This window comes from Podarcis tiliguerta (assembly GCF_965153285.1).
Source record: "Podarcis tiliguerta genome assembly, chromosome: 3".
Lineage (NCBI taxonomy): Eukaryota > Metazoa > Chordata > Lepidosauria > Squamata > Lacertidae > Podarcis > Podarcis tiliguerta.
This window is the reverse complement of record NC_139536.1, coordinates 81,830,031-81,847,907: the sequence shown is the minus strand read 5'-3', so window position 1 is coordinate 81,847,907 and position 17,877 is coordinate 81,830,031. Positions and strand designations below refer to the sequence as shown.

The 17,877-nt window shown below is 41.7% G+C and overlaps 1 protein-coding gene across 6 annotated transcripts in view; it reads right to left on the bottom strand.

The window, feature by feature from the left end:
• Window positions 1–12,055: 12,055 nt before the first annotated feature.
• SLC17A5 (solute carrier family 17 member 5) overlaps window positions 12,056–17,877 on the bottom strand; it is a 30,278-nt gene continuing 24,456 nt past the window's right edge. For all 6 annotated transcript variants that reach the window (XM_083431188.1, XM_083431184.1, XM_083431186.1 and 3 more), the window contains 3 exons: window positions 17,329–17,476; window positions 15,551–15,641; window positions 12,056–14,204 (listed from right to left, as the gene is read on the bottom strand). In XM_083431188.1, coding sequence (XP_083287314.1) covers window positions 14,067–14,204; window positions 15,551–15,641; window positions 17,329–17,476 — 377 coding nt within the window. In that variant the 3' untranslated portion in view covers window positions 12,056–14,066. The remainder of the gene's footprint in view (window positions 14,205–15,550; window positions 15,642–17,328; window positions 17,477–17,877) is intronic.

The following is a 17,877-nucleotide window of genomic DNA, read 5'->3' as shown; positions in this document are numbered from 1 at the left end:
TCATGACGAGTAGCTGTAGGCTGAAGTTACATGTGATTTATATGCCCCATTAAGTTTAGTTGAACTTCAGTGTACAATGGTTATAATCCTATCTGCTCTTACTTGGGAACAAGCCCTGGTGAATTCATTGGTATTTACTTCCCAGTAAAATACACACAGGACTGCTCTAGACTGAGCATAACTTGGAAGTAAGCTAACCATGGACTTGGGCAAACTGCAAAGAAGAATTCAGCAGGGTCTTTTGCTGTCTTATTTTTAATTCTATGCCATTGGCAGCATGTGCAACAGAGGTAGTCGCTATTCCTTTCATAAAGATACTTCTGAGAACCTATTAAATGGCAAAAAGTATAACCTGAAAAAACTTTTGTCCTTTCACTAGCCACTTGTTTTTGACATGTAACAAATAAATCACAGATAAACTACTTTTCAGATAGTGATCTGAAATAGCTCCAGACACACTGGGGTGGTGGTGGGAGAAATCCAAAAGATTTGCATTCACAGACAGAATCATCATAGTATCGGGGCTCATTCACTGTGAGCTGCTTCACTGATGTAAATATAAACAAAGTGGTCAGTCAGTTTGCTAATTCCCCCTTAAGGAAACCATAATCCATAAATTGTTTAACGTTCTCCAAACCATTAAAATGTTCCTTCAATCCTGAGCATGTTTACTCAGAAGTAAGTTCCACTCTATGGAATGTGTGTTGAACTTTATTTTCCTCCCACTGATCTCAGGCTACAATCCTACCTAAACACACCTACTTTAGCCCCATTTAAAACAGTCCTATTAAAAAAACAATGGGTTTCCAATGCATGCATTACGGATTATGCTATGTATGGAATTTATTTCTTGGTGAACCTATTGAGAATAAGGCTGCAAGTCACATTGGGCTCAAGTACTTGGAGACTTCACTATTTTGTTTACTTTAGAGGTGACCTTCTTTAGGTTTCTCAGAGGACAACTAATCATTACTGAGTAAAAGAGGCACGCACTAATTACAGACCCACAGTAGATAAAATTCACAGTTCCCCAGATTCTCACGAAATCTTTCCCACATTGCATACCTGGAATGGGGGTGCTGAAGATTCCTTTTGGACTTGTAGGCCTTCTGATTGCAGCAGGAAAGTTAACTAGGCTAGAGAGGGATCCGCAATGGCAGCTGCTTAAACAAATACAAGGAACTTGCTCACAAGGATTTTTGTATTTGGCAATAACAGCTCATTGTTTTCTAACAGGTAAAATACAGGCATAACGTATATACCATCTCAGTGAAGGCTGAAATCCTAACCCCATTTACCTGGGAGTAGATTCTGTTCAACATTTTTTTAATCAGCCTGCGCTGGCCCTGCAATTTTGAAATCCCCCTCCCCCAAAGTACCCCCTCAAGCCTAGCAACACCTCAGGTGAACACAGTACATTCACTAGCCAAAGGCAGTTAAAAGAAAATAACATAAAATTACACAAACTGCATATGCCACTTGGTATTCAGACCAGCAAATAATCCCTTTTCTAGAACCTGCCAGTCAGGTAGGAAGCAAAACCACTAGAGCGTGATGCCCCCAATTTCTATTCTAGATGGTGACCCAGAAGCATACCATTGTCAATTATATTGAAAACCACTATGAGATCCAGGAGAGTCAACAGGATTACACCTCCCTGTCTTCTTCCCTGTGTAGATGATCCACCAGTGCAGTCAAACCAGTTTAAACTTCAAAAGGTGGTCTGGAAGCTAGGTGATTTTATGGATGGTGATAATAAGGAAGTGTGTTAATGTCTGACATTAGTATTGGTTGCTTTCGCCAAGCCAGTTCCTTTAGCCTTGGGAAAATGAATCCGTAGGTTCCATATGCCCATAAAAATTAATGTGATAATTCCAGATCCTCATTCCCCCTGCCCCAGTTGTCAAATAGCAGCATGGTTTAAAAGTAGCAAGTGGTTTACTTTTGATCCCATTTAAGAAGTACACCTAAGTCGTGCAGAAAGGCACCCTAACTTGATGAATGAGAATTTGGAAAACTGCAGGGCTTGGAATATCTGCTCTTCCTTATAAAGGCAATTTGCATTAATTACCTATATAAAGTTCCCTCAAAAGACTGCAGAAATACTGATTAGAACTGAAAAGACTAGTTTGGACTGTCGGAACTACTAGTTTCTCTCAAGTACAAATTGTGGGAGGTATATGAATCCCAAACAGATTTGCTTTGGGACGGATCAGGAGAAATGGTTACCAACTGCAGGTTACTCTTCATTAATTACAGAGGAACCCCTTTGTAGTAGAAGGCCAAACGCAAAAGAGGTCAGTGCTCCTGGATACAGTGGTACAGAAGAGAGGGTTTCAGCAAGTGTAATTTGTCATCCTAGCCTTGTCCCCTTCTCTACCTGGTCACACTAAGATGCCTCTTCCTTCACTCACCTCCACAGTTCCCTTTCAAATATGCCTCACTGTGGCTTGGGGAGAGGGGTTTTTTGATGGAGATCACCATCAACTGCCAAGACATGTTAAATGAAAATTGGTCTGTTATGGTGATGGTAGAGACTTGACAAGCAAAGTTCAGTAAAATGCCCCTCTTATCAAAGTATGGATTATTCAAGTGATCTTGCAGATCACTTGATCTTACAGAGAATAGAACTATCTCAGTGGGTGGGTGGGGGGAAGGAATTTAAATTGCAGTCTAACTATCCAATTGATATGCAGCTCAAACACTGAGGAGAGCTAGAAACTGAAGTGACCAGTTAAGAATCTCATTAAGAAAATGTAATAAAGGTCACTATGGAGATTGATTCAGATGGGGCAATATGAAAGTTCAGGCTTCGCTCACAGACAAAAGGTGGGAGTAATCTCCACACATATCTAAGAATAGAGGACAGCAGGATATGGAGGGCACAATCTTTGACTCTGTGCAAGTGTGAATCTCAAGATGGCAACAGCATTGGCATGGAGTACTTGTAATGTTGCCATGCTTTGTTTTGAACTTCCTTCTGCCTCTCTGTGCTTTTAACATAGCGGAAATACAAACATTTGCAGGTGATATTGCTTATAAATTGCCTCCACACTGTGACTAATCTGCGCCTAACAGTTTCTGCAATGAACCTATAAAAGCCACAGGAGCAAGGTCGGAACCTTTATCTGAACAGTTGGTAACTGTATTTACAAGCTGGAAGACCGTTATGATGGTATCCTTGGTACTGTTGTGAATTGGGGAAGGGGATTAGGTTGTATGATGCCTAAGTCAGTGGAATTAAGGTGGCAAATCCCAAAAGAGGACAGAGCTCCTGCGGCTTTAATAGTCATGCAGGAGGGCACATTCCAGCAGGTGTTGTTTGCATGACCATTGTTAAAGGTATAGGAGCCTTGCCATTTCTTTCTTCTGGCCCATCCTATATGAAATCAGCACCACCATATTCCTATCCTGTCTGTAGCAAATTAGTACGTTAGGGAGACAGCTGAACGAAAATATCTTCATCTGTATCAGTTTTTTCTTCTGTGGAAAGGGAATAGTTTTGTGTTGATGAATGCTGAATCCTGTGACAGTCCCCGTCACTGCAATTTGATATGATCCATTCTAGACACAGGTTTATTATCTCACCTGCTCCTTGTAAGAACGAAGGCTGCAATCCAGTACATACTGGACTGGCATTGAATGCAATAGGACTTGCTTCTGGCTGGGCATGCATAGGATTGTGCTGCAAAAAGGCTTTGAAAAGACCATAGTGCCTTTGTGAACCGATATCATTCATTGTAGTAGAAGGTGATTTTGTCAGCTCTGCCAAAGGTTAAAAACTTTCCTCTCAAAGGTTTCTATGTAGACTTTAGCCTTGTTGGCTCATTTTCTCTGGTGAGTCATAGTTCAGGGCATTGGCACTCAGTATGGCATGCAGAACTGTCATACTCTGCCAAGTTGTCACGTCAGCTGTGAACATTCCAGAATATCATATAATGTAATCGTCCCTCCCTTGCTGCCTGTAGGGGTATTGCGCCTTTAGCAGCTACTTGACATGCAGAAAGTTAACGTGTAGCTTTCCACATCTCCATGCTGAGAAAAGCTGCACCAGCTGAATTTATGCTTGTTGTGCAACTGGATTTGGATTTGATATCCCTTTAAGGAGTCTCAAAGCGGCTAACATTCTCCTTTCCCTTCCTCCACCACAACAAACACTCTGTGAGGTGAGTGGGGCTGAGAGACTTCAGAGAAGTGTGACTGGCCCAAGGTTACCCAGCAGCTGCATGTGGAGGAGCGGGGAAGTGAACCCGGTTCACCAGATTATGAGACTACCGCTCTTAACCACTACACCACACTGGGTCTCAACTGTTAAAGAGGCACAGAATCTCTGTTGGAAGAACAAAAAGTAGAAAGTCCAGATAATAAGAAAGGAGGAAAGAAAGGAATATTATAAGAATTTAAACCTTCAGTAAAACATACTTATATGCTAGGGAATAACTATGTTGATTCTTTAAATAGTTTCTGTGTGCTCAAGGTGGTAGATGATCCAAATTTTAGAGCAAAACAAAAGCTAAAGCCAACACATAGCAGTGACATAAAACATTGTTGCTCATAATGAAAATTGAAAGCAAACCTCTCAGTGCCTGGAAGTTTTCCTAAGCTTTGCACAGTTGCCACCCATCCCGCGCAGTTTAAATAGACAGTAAAAGGCAAAATTCAATCTATAATAAAATCCTTTAATCAAACAAAAAAATTACAAAGCAGAAAGTGCAGCAACCCCCCCCCCCCCCAATTTGTAACTAACTGATATATTGACTTCAGTTGTGAGGTAATGTTATTGCTTTATTGTGATTCTTTTAGTGTAAGCCACTTTGGGTAGTTATGATCCTGAGAAGCGGAATAAAAATCATTTAAATAAAAAAAATTATATAAATGATGGTAGTGAGAAAAGTTCTTTGCCACCATACGTGCCACCTCTTAGGCCTACACATGGGCTCTGTGAAGTGTTCAGTAAGATTTGGCAATAATTTTTCATCACAACACTAAGTAAAACATGTCCAAAGGATAGTGGAACCTCTGTCCTACCACACCCTGTTAATGTTATAAGAATTTCCCTTTTTATCTGGTACCATCACTAAAAAGTTAAGAGTTGCACACATTACGAAGGGTTCTTGCTTTGCATCTGTCTGAGGTTAACCAAGACTGAATCTGCCTTAGGTTGACCAGAGCAGTTTGACATTTTATGAAGCCTTGTTTTGTTTGTTTTATGTAACCCTTATGAACATCTGAATTTGCCATGATTTCTTTTGCTTGTTTTCAAGTGAGTGCTCAGAAATATATCCTTTTGTTTTATACTATCAGTTTATATATTGGCAATAATGCTACCTGCTCAATCTGTGCATAAACTTCTGGTGAATTTATATCCTTCCACGTTTCCACCACAGTCCCCCCCCCCCCCGTGCAATCAGTGAGGCTTACACAATCAAGACTTGTTGGCAGCTCATCAGAGAGCCTACGTTGGAGAAATCTCATAGGATTAACTCCTCATTGTGCAGTGCCAGCTAAAAATGTAATATAAATAGGAAATGCTGCACAGATAAGTTGTAGAATGTGGATCCATGATGGAAATGTACATGGGACTGCACTGGTAACTTTAGTATGGTGGCTTAATTCAGCGTTCCCCAACTTGGTGCCCTCCAGTTGAAGCAGATGAGAGTAGTCCAAGATATCTGGAGGGCCCCAGGTAGAGAAAGCTGGCTTAATTACATAGAATTCCGCAAGGAGTTTGGAATCTATCTTTGTGATATTCGGATTTTCCTCTTTAATCTGAAGCTCTGTATGGAAGCAAAACCAGAGCTCCTGGATCGATCTGCCAGTATTTACTTCAATTGATTTTGTAAAGCAGGCGAGGACAGAAGGCAAATCAGGATATACCAATCTCTGTCTGGTTTACAGTAGAATGGCAAGGGTTTCTGACTCCCAGTTGTTCAAAAATCACAACACAAAATGACTTATCCTACTTAATTAGGCTGCTGAGGTAAAGAAAGCTAAACAGGAGAGGATTTTTGTGTGAAAAGATGGTGATCTCAATCCAGTTCTGGTATGAAATCAAATCCTTCAATTCAGAATGTGCTCAGAGGCACCTTGTCCTTTAATACTACCTGTATGTCTTTCGAAGAAGAAGAAGGAGTTTGGATTTGATATCCCGCTTTATCACTACCCTAAGGAGTCTCAAAGCGGCTAACATTCTCCTTTCCCTTCCGCCCCCACAACAAACACTCTGTGAGGTGAGTGAGGCTGAGAGACTTCAGAGAAGTGTGAATAGCCCAAGGTCATCCAGCAGCTGCATGTGGAGGAGCGGAGACGCGAACCCGGTTCACCAGATTACAAGTCCTCTGCTCTTAACCACTACACCACACTGGCTCTTTTGCACCTGCTTCTGCGTAGGAGGTTTTGGGATCCGGCTAAAAAAACAAAGTAGATCCAACACACTTGAAATCTGTCTACCTCTGTTGTAAGGACCATAAATAACATCTGAAGTGTGTATCATCAAGAGAGATAGTAAAATTCCCATTATCTGAACTTCCATTATCCAACTGCCCTTTATGCTTTGGCTTCCCCCTAATTTCTCTCTTCATAATTTCATGTTGATCCAGCCATATTCAGTGATCACTTCAGAGTCACAGAAGATGAGCAATACATCACGTGTTGTTAAAGGATACAGCCTACATACAGGTCCTAAAAATACACAAATATTTTTGCAAATATTTTTTTATGATGCTTTTGGGGATGTACTTGTGAATGCTTGACTTCAAATAGCAACTACAGGCTCAGTTGCAGATTTGATAGGTAAAACACCACTGCATCTAAAATTGGCATTCAGATTATAATGAGGACATCCAAATTTGTTTTTGAAAACAGTGTGAGGAGAGGGGGTGCACTTCCTATGGTGAAGAAGAGATATTTTCTTATTTGCACCTCATTATTTGCATCTCAGTTCCAGGGCAGGGGTAACTAACCTGTGGTCCTATCATACCTGATGGTTTGCCCTGTTGTTGGCTGTGGTTAATGAGAGTTGGAGTCCAACAACATGTGGAAGGCCGCAGGTTCCTCACCTGTTCCATGGTTTAGTCAGAGCTTTGAAAAGGAAGAACCAAGCTCTGGTGGGTTTCCTTATCTCAAACAAAGCCAAGGAGAAACCTCTGGAACAACATCTGAAGCAAAAGTTTTCAACATGCCAGTGACTTCTGAGATTTGGCTTGCTGTTGTAGGCCTAGTAACGGCGAATGTTGTACAGTGGTACCTCAGGTTACATACGCATCAGGTTACATACACTTCAGGTTACAGACTCCGCTAACCCAGAAATAGTGCTTCAGGTTAAGAACTTTGCTTCAGGATGAGAACAGAAATCGTGCAGCGGCGGCACAGCAGCAGCAGGAGGCCCCATTAGCTAAAGTGGTGCTTCAGGTTAAGGACAGTTTCAGGTTAAGAACGGACCTCCAGAACGAATTAAGTACTTAACCCGAGGTACCACTGTAATGGCGAATGTTGTGTATGAGGACGGGGTCCTTACCAGCCCCCGCCCCTGAAGGGGACATAAAAATAGTTCAAGTTAAGGAAAGGAAAGCTCTTTGTCACCAACAAGCCTCAGTCTGTGCCCTTTAGCAAGTCACTGCTCTAGGTCCTGAAACAAACAAACAAAAATCCCCTCTTTGGGCATCTTCCTCCGAAACAGAGCTAGGCAGATGGGCTAGCTTGCAACAAACATGATATAGAGCAGGGGTAGGCAACCTAAGGTCCGTGCGCCAGACGCAGCCCAATTGCCTTCTCAATCTGGCCCGCGGACCGTTCGGGAATCAGCGTGTTTTTATATGAGTAGAATGTGTCCTTTTTAAAAAAATGCATCTCTAGGTTATTTGTGGTGCCTGCCTGCTGTTTTTACATGAGTACAATGTGTGCTTTTATTTAAAATGCATCTCTGGGTTATTTGTGGGGCATAGGAATTCCTTCATTCCCGCCCCCCAAATACAGTCCGGCCCACTACATGGTCTGAGAGATGGTGGACCGGCCCATGGCTGAAAAAGGTTGCTGACCCCTGATATAGAGAATATCTGTTTCCTCTGATTGTGAAGAAGAGGAGAGAATTGTCAGTGCACACAGAGAGCTTTTTCTCGCTCCTGCGTCACAAAATGTGTTCGACAACGTTCCCCTGTCTACCCAGCTGCTAAAGGCACAGGGACTCAATTCTAATTTGCCCATGGCTGCACTAATATGTATTTTATGGTGGTTTTATTATGTTACATTGTGTACTACATTGGGAGCTTTTCTGAGTCAGTGTTAGAAAGAAAGTTATGGACTCTGCTTACCAATAGAGATGAATTAGGGTTTTTTTGGCATGAGCATGAAAAGAGCAAGAATCCTCTAGACTGGAAATTTGGTGATTAGAATTTGAGGTGTTGAAGAAATTTAACTCAGCAAGGCAGACTAGACAGAGGGACAACAGTTTTATTGAAAATTGAAGCTGTTTATGGCATATTGGAAGGGACACGGGTGGCACTGTGGGTTAAACCACAGAGCCTAGGACTTGCCGATCGGAAGGTCGGCAGTTCAAATCCCCGTGATGGGGTGAGCCCTCATTGCTGGTCCCTGCTCCTGCCAACCTAGCAGTTCAAAAGCATGTCAAAGTGCAAGTAGATAAATAGGTACTGCTCCGGTGGGAAGGTAAACGGCGTCTCTGTGCGCTGCTCTGGTTTGCCAGAAGCGGCTTAGTCATGCTGGCCACATGACCCCGAAGCTGTATGCTGGCTCCCTCGGCCAATAAAGCGAGATGAGCGCTGCAACCCCAGAGTCGGTCACGACTGGACCGAATGGTCAGGGGTCCCTTTACCTTTTCCTTTACCTTTAATGGCATATTGGAATGAAAAGGCAGATGACACAGTAAATCCCTACATGCTTTTTGGGTAAAATATAATATTACAAATAATTAAAGTCTAATTGTTCTTGGCTGAAAAAGGATATTTAATGTATAGGCAAAAAATTATTATGTGGCTTTATATTAAAACGTCCGTATGTGTGTGTGTGTGTATGATTATACGACTTTGGAAAGGGAAATATATCAACAGTGATCATAGTTAAGGATACTGCGGGGGATAATAATAATTGCTAGAAATTGCTTTAATAATTACTTTATATAGAAAACATTATGCTTGATTTTTAGTCAGATTCTCAGTAGTTCTGTTGGTATTTTTCACCTTGGTTGTTTTACATGTCCTGAATGCTTTGAAATTGTTTAGAATTCCATTTATAACCCCGTAAGATAGAAAACCCATTCTGCATTGAGGGAAGGGCAGTGGCGATATACTAAAAAGTTTCCTTTAGTCTGCAGCCCGGATATTGCTCTCTCTCGATTGTTCCAGAGGCATGAACGAGAGCTCAGCAGAGTGCGCTTAGTCATTTTAAATCCCCCTCTTTTGTCTTCTCTGCCAGGAACAGAACCGCTTAGAAGAGTAACTTTCTTGCTTGGTGCATATTGAGACAAAGCAATTGACAGCTACATAGCTGTGTTTCATGACTCAGCAAAAAGATCGTCAGTCGCTCACTCATTTGAGGGCTTGCACATTAAAACTCTCTCTCTCTCTCTTTATGGAAAGCTCATCCGCACAGTGCAATCCAGTGCTTGACTGTTTATTAGTAAGTCCCATTTGAATTCAGTGGGGCTTATCCCCAGGAAACTGGGTACTGGAATGTAGCTTAGTCATCGAAGTCTGTGCTGAATCTCCTGAAGGAATACAGCTCCAATATGATTCATGAAAGGGTGGGGAATCTGAAGTTTTAAATGCCAGTACACCCAGCTGCTACCATCTGTCTCTCAGAATCAGATATTTACTTGCATTTGACAGATTCCCCAGCACAGTGCAAAGCACCACAAAGCTTCTTAGCTTGTTTAAGAATGGTCTGGACTTAGGACCAAAAGGAGTAGAGAAATTGGTTGGCAGGTGCCATGGAAAGATCCTAAACTGCTGGGTGCAGTAGGTAACACGCTTTAGTTTAAAGAAAGGGTAGAGGTGGGGAGAATATGCCAGCAGGGAAAGGAAAGCAAGGCATTTCCTGTTCTTTTACGACCGTTGCTATTCATATCACAGAAGTTATGATAGCAAAATTCAAAAGTTGGAAAAAGCAAGTTAGCAGATGTCATTCAACCCTATACAGGGGTACCTCTGGTTACGTACTTACTTTGTTCTGGAGATCCATTCTTAACTTGAAACTGTTCTTAACCTGAAGCACCACTTTAGCTAATGGGGCCTCCCACCACTGCCGCACGATTTCTGTTCTCATCCTGAAAAAAAGTTCTTAACCCGAGGTACTATTTCTGGGCTAGCGGAGTCTGTAACCTGAAGCGTATGTAACCCGAGGTACCACTGTAAAAGCTTTGGGGGGGAAGCATCTGCTCATATATATTTGGGGTGCAAAACTAACCTGGGCATGAATGTGTTGTTTCAAAGGGGCTGCACATACACACACAGAGCAATGACCAGGGACTTTACCCTGATCATTCAAGCTGTAGATGGGCACCGTAACTAACCAACCTTGCACCACAGACTAGAGTTTGTACCAGACCCATATAATCAAACTTCCATTAAAACGTCTGCTGAAATAAAAGTCTTCAGCAGCCACTGAAAGTTCAGTAGGGAGGGGACCTGTCTGAGCTCAACTGAGAATACCATGCATTTGTTACTTACGTTACACAGTTTTCTGTTTTTATATTGTAAACCACCCTGTCATCCTTGGATGAAGGGCGTTATAAAAATTTAGCAAGTAAAACAAAATGGTCATCCCACCTCCTCCATTTCTAACCTTAGCTTGCAACGTGAAAGCATAGAAACCTAGGGTTGTAGCCAAGTCACAAGTCATTGGGATGAATGTAAGTTAATGATATACACTGATTTCAAAGGGTCTCCTCTCAGTATGACTTAGTGGGATACAGCCTAGAATCTGGATTCATCCTTACATTCTAAAGCCTAGTCACTTTTAGGTGGTGGTAAGGTTTATTCATTCCATAGTACAGGTACTTTCAAGCAAGCATGGTTAAGATTATAACCTGATCTTGAAATCACTGGGACTGGGTTGCAAGAATCACCTTGGGCCAATGTGTAAATGCTGTCAGAATTGAGTAGGGAAGTGTTTACTGGATAACAGCACTTCAGATTGCAGATAGCATTTAGGTTGGGGGATGACAAACTGTATATTTGAATGGTCCCCCATAGAAAAGTATTATTAAAAACGCATGTCAGACTAAAGGCTGTATATGAAATCTCTTATTTTTCTATGCATGGCAAGTATCTTTTTGCTACTGAGCAGCTATCTAAAAGGTGGTGCTAAAAATCCCCCTTTCCAGCATCATTTCCACTCCGAGTCTAGAGGTTGGCACCTATCCACTTATTTTTAAAATGTAAAAAATAAATAAATGAAAATTTTACATAAATTTTCAAATATAGTTTGAAAGAACCCATTCCCCTGCATAATGAAGCAAGCAACAATGTCAGCACAATACACAGGTTCACCTGTGGTGTAATGTTAAGTGTCAGATATCTTTGCTGTCATTATAAAAGGTTCTGAGTGGATAGCACACTTCTATACAGAAAAATGAATTGTGAACACCATTTAATGCTTAACATGTTAAGTTTCTCCATTAGTGCTACTGCCCACATCTTCTGTCTCCACAGAGAGAGTTGAAGATCCAGATCTTTCAAATTCTGCACAATGAGCTGTTGATCTGCCACAAACAAGAATGCAGCAAGTTCTTTGTGTTGGTCTTTCGGTTCATTGTGAAAGATGCTCAATAAAGCCAATTGTGGCATGCAATGCAAAGTCTGTTGTAACAGCCACACATTCACTTTAGAATTCTAGCACCCGAAGAATCACCATCGGTCGTCTTGAATACAGAAGCAGAACAAGGCTGAGCATATAGCGATTACAGACACGAAGAGTCACCAGTCAAGTGTGTGCTACAACACGGGTGTCCCTTCCAAAAAAGCAAAACCTACCGTTATTACTAATGTCAGCCTTCATGTTAGGGTCTGTAGTTGCATGGTAGCACACAAAACACACCAACCAAAATGCCCGCACTGTTTATTACACTGAAAGTTGCAAAATACAACACAGCTGACAAGACGTCATTATCACATTTCAATGCAAATTAAAATGTATGTAAAACTGGCTAACAAAAGTAACCTGTCATTTCTCAGAAATGAAGTCAGCTGGGCTCCACTGGAGCAGTGTGTGGGAGGTGTATCAGGTTTCCCTTTGGGTTGGTGGAAGGAACACCAAAGTGTGTCCCCCCTTTGGCTTGCTTTACACCTGGAATGATCCAAAAGAGGACCATTTATCCTGTTGTGTCCTAGTACTCTATATTGAGGCCAAAGCCTCAGCTGCCTAGCCCACCATGTCATTCCCACGCACAACTGCACATTCAGTGCTACGGAAGTTCACATTTCCATCGTACAAGGCAAAGCTCTTCAGAATTATGTCCCAGAGTGGACTCAATGGCACTTATGCTTAGTGTGTAGACATGAAACCTCAGCTCCACTTCTGGAGGCTGTCTTCTGACCAGGGTGTGGCGTGGCTTTCCAAACCACAGCAGTAGTGGAGAAACCCAAATGCTGCTCTTCAATAATTTTTTGTTTTTTTTTAAATAAAAAAATCAGCACGGGTACGAGAAGAATCCCAAAACCTATTCTAAAAAGTTTTCTCTTCTCTTCTCTTCTCTCTTTTCTTTCTTGTATCTCTTAGGTGGTTCTGTGCATAGATATTCCCTCCATTTCCAGTTTGGTATGCTAGCATCAAATATGAAGTTAGGGAGATATCTTCTGAAAAAGAAGGTGCAATGCAACGTGGGCCAACCCCTTACTAGTATTCTGGATCTCATTGTGACAAAATAAGCTGACATAGGCCTTATCTGCAATGTGAACTGACAGACGTCAACGACTGGCTGAGGGCTGTAGGATTCTGAATCAGTTACATGGGCATACCCAATCCCTGAAGAGAGCCTATGCAGACACACTGTTAGTTTAACCTTCAGGTTTATTCATTCAGAAACCTAATAGTCAATTTGGCTGCAATCTTGTACTCACTTACCTGGGAATAAGTCCCACTGAAGCCCCAGGGGGACTTCCAAGTATATAAGCACAGGATTGCATTGGTACATATTTTTGCAACCAACTTTTAGTATGATCCTGCTGCCACTTGGTCTTATTCTGCCTGGATAACTGTGGTTTGTTGCTCAAAATGAGTACTAGGACAGTGAGAGGAAAAAAGGAGGGGAAAGGGAAACCGTTCCTTAAAATCAACATCATTGCTGAATTTCTCCATATAGTAAAAGACTTTGGGCTTATTTTCCTCCATGATGTAGCAGTGTTTGTGCTCCACAGGTCTGGTGAAACCACGCAGCACAGGGAACATAGGAAGAGCCTACTGGATTCAGCCTACTTCCCATCTAGGCCCAGCGTCCTGTTCTCATAGTGGCCAACCTGATGACTATGGGAAGTTCAAAAGCAAGGCCTGAGCAGAAAGGTAGGCCGTCCAATGTTGCTGGACTCCAGCTCCCATCAGACAATGGTGGAGGAAGATGGGAGTTGTAGTCCAGCTACATGTGGAAAGCTAGAGGGTCTCCATTCCTGTCACAGTGGACACATGCTCACAAATACATACTTTAAGAGGGCATAAGGATTAATTCCCTGTTTTTAATTTCCATTACTTTTTGGATTAATCATACAAGATAAATAAATACAGCTAAAATTGGCAATAATTCTAACAACCCTTACCTAAAATTACCATAACCAACAAAATCTCATATTTTTCTGTGTTACACCTCCTCCAACTAATATTTAATTCAGGCACGTTTTAAAAAAGTTGATACACTGATTAGAATGTGTCACAGGTATCTGACACCGATCGATTGTGTAAGACTGGATCCCACATTCTTCTTACAGAATGAGCATATTGAAATGTGAAATATTTTCCAGCTACAACAAGAAAGGGTCACAATAGGCTTTGCAGACGTCATGTGAAAGGCATTCCATGTCACATGATTGCAATGTGTGGCGGTGATTAACCCCAGGGTTCCTTCAGTTCCTATGCAAGTGGTAGCCATTGAGTGCCCAGTCTTGAACTTCTCCGCTGCTGAATAATGCAAAGAAGATGGCTCCAAATAAGTTAATGGCAGCGGCGATATAGAAGACAGTCTGCCATTCTCCCACAGTATTCTGGCAAAGGGGCAGAAATAAGGAGATAAATCAGTGCATTACTGTAACAGAACCATGATCAGGAATAAACTGAATGGCAGGAAAAGGAGAATGTGTGGAGCAGATAATTTGTATTAAAAATATGGCTGCGTTCAGATGTTGCATTCCTGATCCTTTAAACCCATTGTTTGCCTACGGTTGTGGAACCCATGGACTTGCAGATATTGCTGGACCTCAACTAGCATGGCCAAAAGTCAGCGGTGATGGAAGCTGTAGCCCAACAACATATGGAGAACTTCAGGTTCCCCATCCCTGGTTTGGAGGATTGGGTTTGCAAGGACTGCTCAAGCCACAGTTTATTGGTATAGATGTCATGGCCAACTATGGGTTGAGGAAACCAGAAGACTTCTGTTAAGGCTTGAAATAAAGAGAACACTTGAGCTCTCTGCTCTTTCCTGGTCCACCTGAGCACTGTTTAGAGACTGGATCTATGTAGCCAATACAATTATTTATTCAAAACATGGCATATTTTGTTCAGCTCAGTATGACTTATGCTAAATGGGATTCAATTAAGGGTGTAACTCTTAATCTGTATAAACTACATTCAAGAGTTTAGTATAAACTACACTCAAGTTTCCACCAGCAGTGGAATAAAGTGTATAAAGAACTTTGAGAAGTTGCTCAAAGTTTGCAACTCTTGCTATTAAATAACATTTCCGTATAACAACCTGTCTTGTGAATACATGAAAACTTGAGAACCTCAACTTATAGGAGGTCCATTGCCAGAGGAGATTTGAGCTGCACTCTGACACACACCCCAATTTTAAAATCCTGAGGAAACACCAGTTTGTCAGACTCAAGGGTGCCTACCACTTAATAAAACTTAATAAAACTGATGGAGCTAAAAAGACAGCTGTTCTGTGCTAGGATGTTTTTCTTCAGGGGTCCCAGTTAAATTCACATAGTGGACCCATGAAGCTTTGCTCCCCGCCCTTTCCTTCTTTCCAGGTTGTCCTCATTTTGTTTTATATATGCTTGAAGAGGCCTAAAGAACTTGTTTTGCTGAATGGGAGGGTTACTATGGCACAGCTCACAAAGCAACGGACGAGAACATATGGGTTATTAAAATAAAAATTGATATTAGTACAGAGAGTCTCAGAAAAGAGATTAATTTTCTCTGCCGCATGGCATATGGCTGCAGTTTTATATCAATAAACATGGTATGAGAGAGAAAGTATAAAACAATCTTCTTTGGTCTTGTTTAAAAATAACAAGAAAAAACCCATCGCTAATAATGACACACGAGACAATCAAATCTTTAACCTTTAAAAGAAGAAAATGGGGGGAAAAGACCAAGAATGACTTACACTATGAGTTAGGCTTTTAGCAACAAGTGGTCCCACCATTCCTGGGATAGTGCCAAATGAATTTGTAATTCCAAGGAGGATGCCAGCATATCTAAGAAAATAAGAAGAAAAAAATCAGCTGGTTCCTGATGCCACAGGGCCTTGAACTTCTTTCTGGTACTCAGGAACGATGGTAGGATTTTCATTCCCTTGCAATTCACACACACACATATATTATATAAAACTAGACATGTATGGGGTGGGGAGATATTCTCAGCACAAGCTCAAATGTTTTGGCACTCCTAACATACTGAAACAAGACACCCCAGAAAGAATTTCGCACATGATTCATCCACTTGTCCAGAGTGGATTAGGAGACATGCACAAACTTCTCAATGAAGTATTTATGAGGGAAACAAAACCCAAGTGCTAAGTCACCCTCATACTTGGCTTTAGCACAGGGATTCACAGTGGGCAGGCAAGTGGCCGCTCTCTAAGCCCTTGTGTGGATACACTTTGCATAAGGGCAGTGCAATCTGGGAGGAACTGCAACTTTGCAACTTGCTTTCCTCTAATTTTATTTAAACACATACTGTATCTATTTTGGCTTTTGCATCTTAATTTTCAAAAAGCAATTCACAAACTGGAAGCATTAAAAACAAAAACAAGTAAAACAACACAATTTTTAACAAACCACCAACCAGGCTGGAAAAGGTGTGAAGTTCAAAAAACTGGAAGGCAGAAAACCGGAGCTCATTCTAGCCGGCATGTTAGAAATGCCATGACAAAATGTGTCTCGTGCACTTCCCTGTCTGGTAATGTGAGGGAAAGGCAAAATGATACTCTGAGAAAGGATGCATGAGGCAAGGCCAAAGCTCCCTGGTGGAACACACACTTTTCAAGTTCCAAGTTCAGTTCAGGACATCCCCAGGTAGTGTTGGGGAAGACCCCCCAACTGAAACCCCAAAGAACCATTGCACATATATTAATTACATACTCGTTGAATAAAGAAGCTGGCATTTATATGACCTTTGCTAACTTGGAACTGCTTAAACATTAATGACTTTATGAAGATGAATGCCAAAGAGGAAAAGCCTCACAGGATAGATGAGTATCTTATAAAGATCCATAAATCCCTTAGTGGTATAGCTCCCCCCCCCCAAAAAAATATATCTAAGCATTGATATGCACTTTGAAAATGATGTCTATAGTACCTCTGTGTCCCACAGGAGCTCTTCCTCATTACCTAAGTGTCAACCTATGCAAGTACCTCTAACTATGCCTTCAACAAGCAAATATCATGTGCTACAGAAACGCTGGTGGGTGGATGAGGGGAAGCAGGCAGAAAATATCAACAGCAGATTACACGTTGCAACCCTCTGCATTTCTACGCAGAGGTCAGCCCCACTGAAGCCTTCTTCAGGCATTCTCTAGTCATTTTAATTAAACACACTAGTACAGGGAGGTGAGCATTTTAGTTCTGCTCTCCCTTTCCATCCCCCCATTGCTGTTCCAATTACCCTCCACAAGAGACAGGCAATCTTCTGAAGCAGGGAACGTGCTGTATACCTGGAGGCTGCCTGCACATTTTAGAAGCCTGGAAGATCAGGATTCTATAGGATTTACTCTCAGAGTTAAGAGTGCATTGGTAGGATTGCAACTTAAGGCTGCCACACAAAGGAGTTGAATTAACCCAAATCAGTGACTGAAGAAAAATGCAGACAAGTACTGTGGTTATTTAATTCACTGTTTCAGGGAATCTTGTTTGAAAAAACGCACACTCAATCATGAATACTTACGATGGTGCAATATCGAGGTGGTTGATGCTGTATCCAGATGTTGAAAAACCCCCTAGTGTTGTGGATATGGTTACAAATGCAACAGCCAGTTCATAATCGCAGCCTATGAATCCAGCTGCTACAAGGAAAACCGCAGGTCCAATCATTCCTTAATAAAAACAAATCAGAAACCTTACCTTCATGGGAACTCAAATTTTGTTTATTCTTTGTGCAATATTGCAGTGACTTTTTATTAAAAAAAAATACTGGTGGTTCTCAGCTCTTGATCTATAAACAAAACAACAGTCCTTTGCTGATCCCTGGGCAAGACTGCCTAAAGCAGGGGTCAGCAAACTTTTTCAGCAGTGGGCTGGTCCACTGTCCCTCAGACCTTGTGGGGGGCCAGACTATATTTTTTTTGGGGGGGGGGAAATGAATGAATTTCTATGCCCCACAAATAACCCAGAGATGCATTTTAAATAAAAGAGCACATTCTACTCATGTAAAAACACACTGATGCCCGGACTGTCCAAGGGCCGGATTGAGAAGGCGATTGGGCTGGATCCAGCC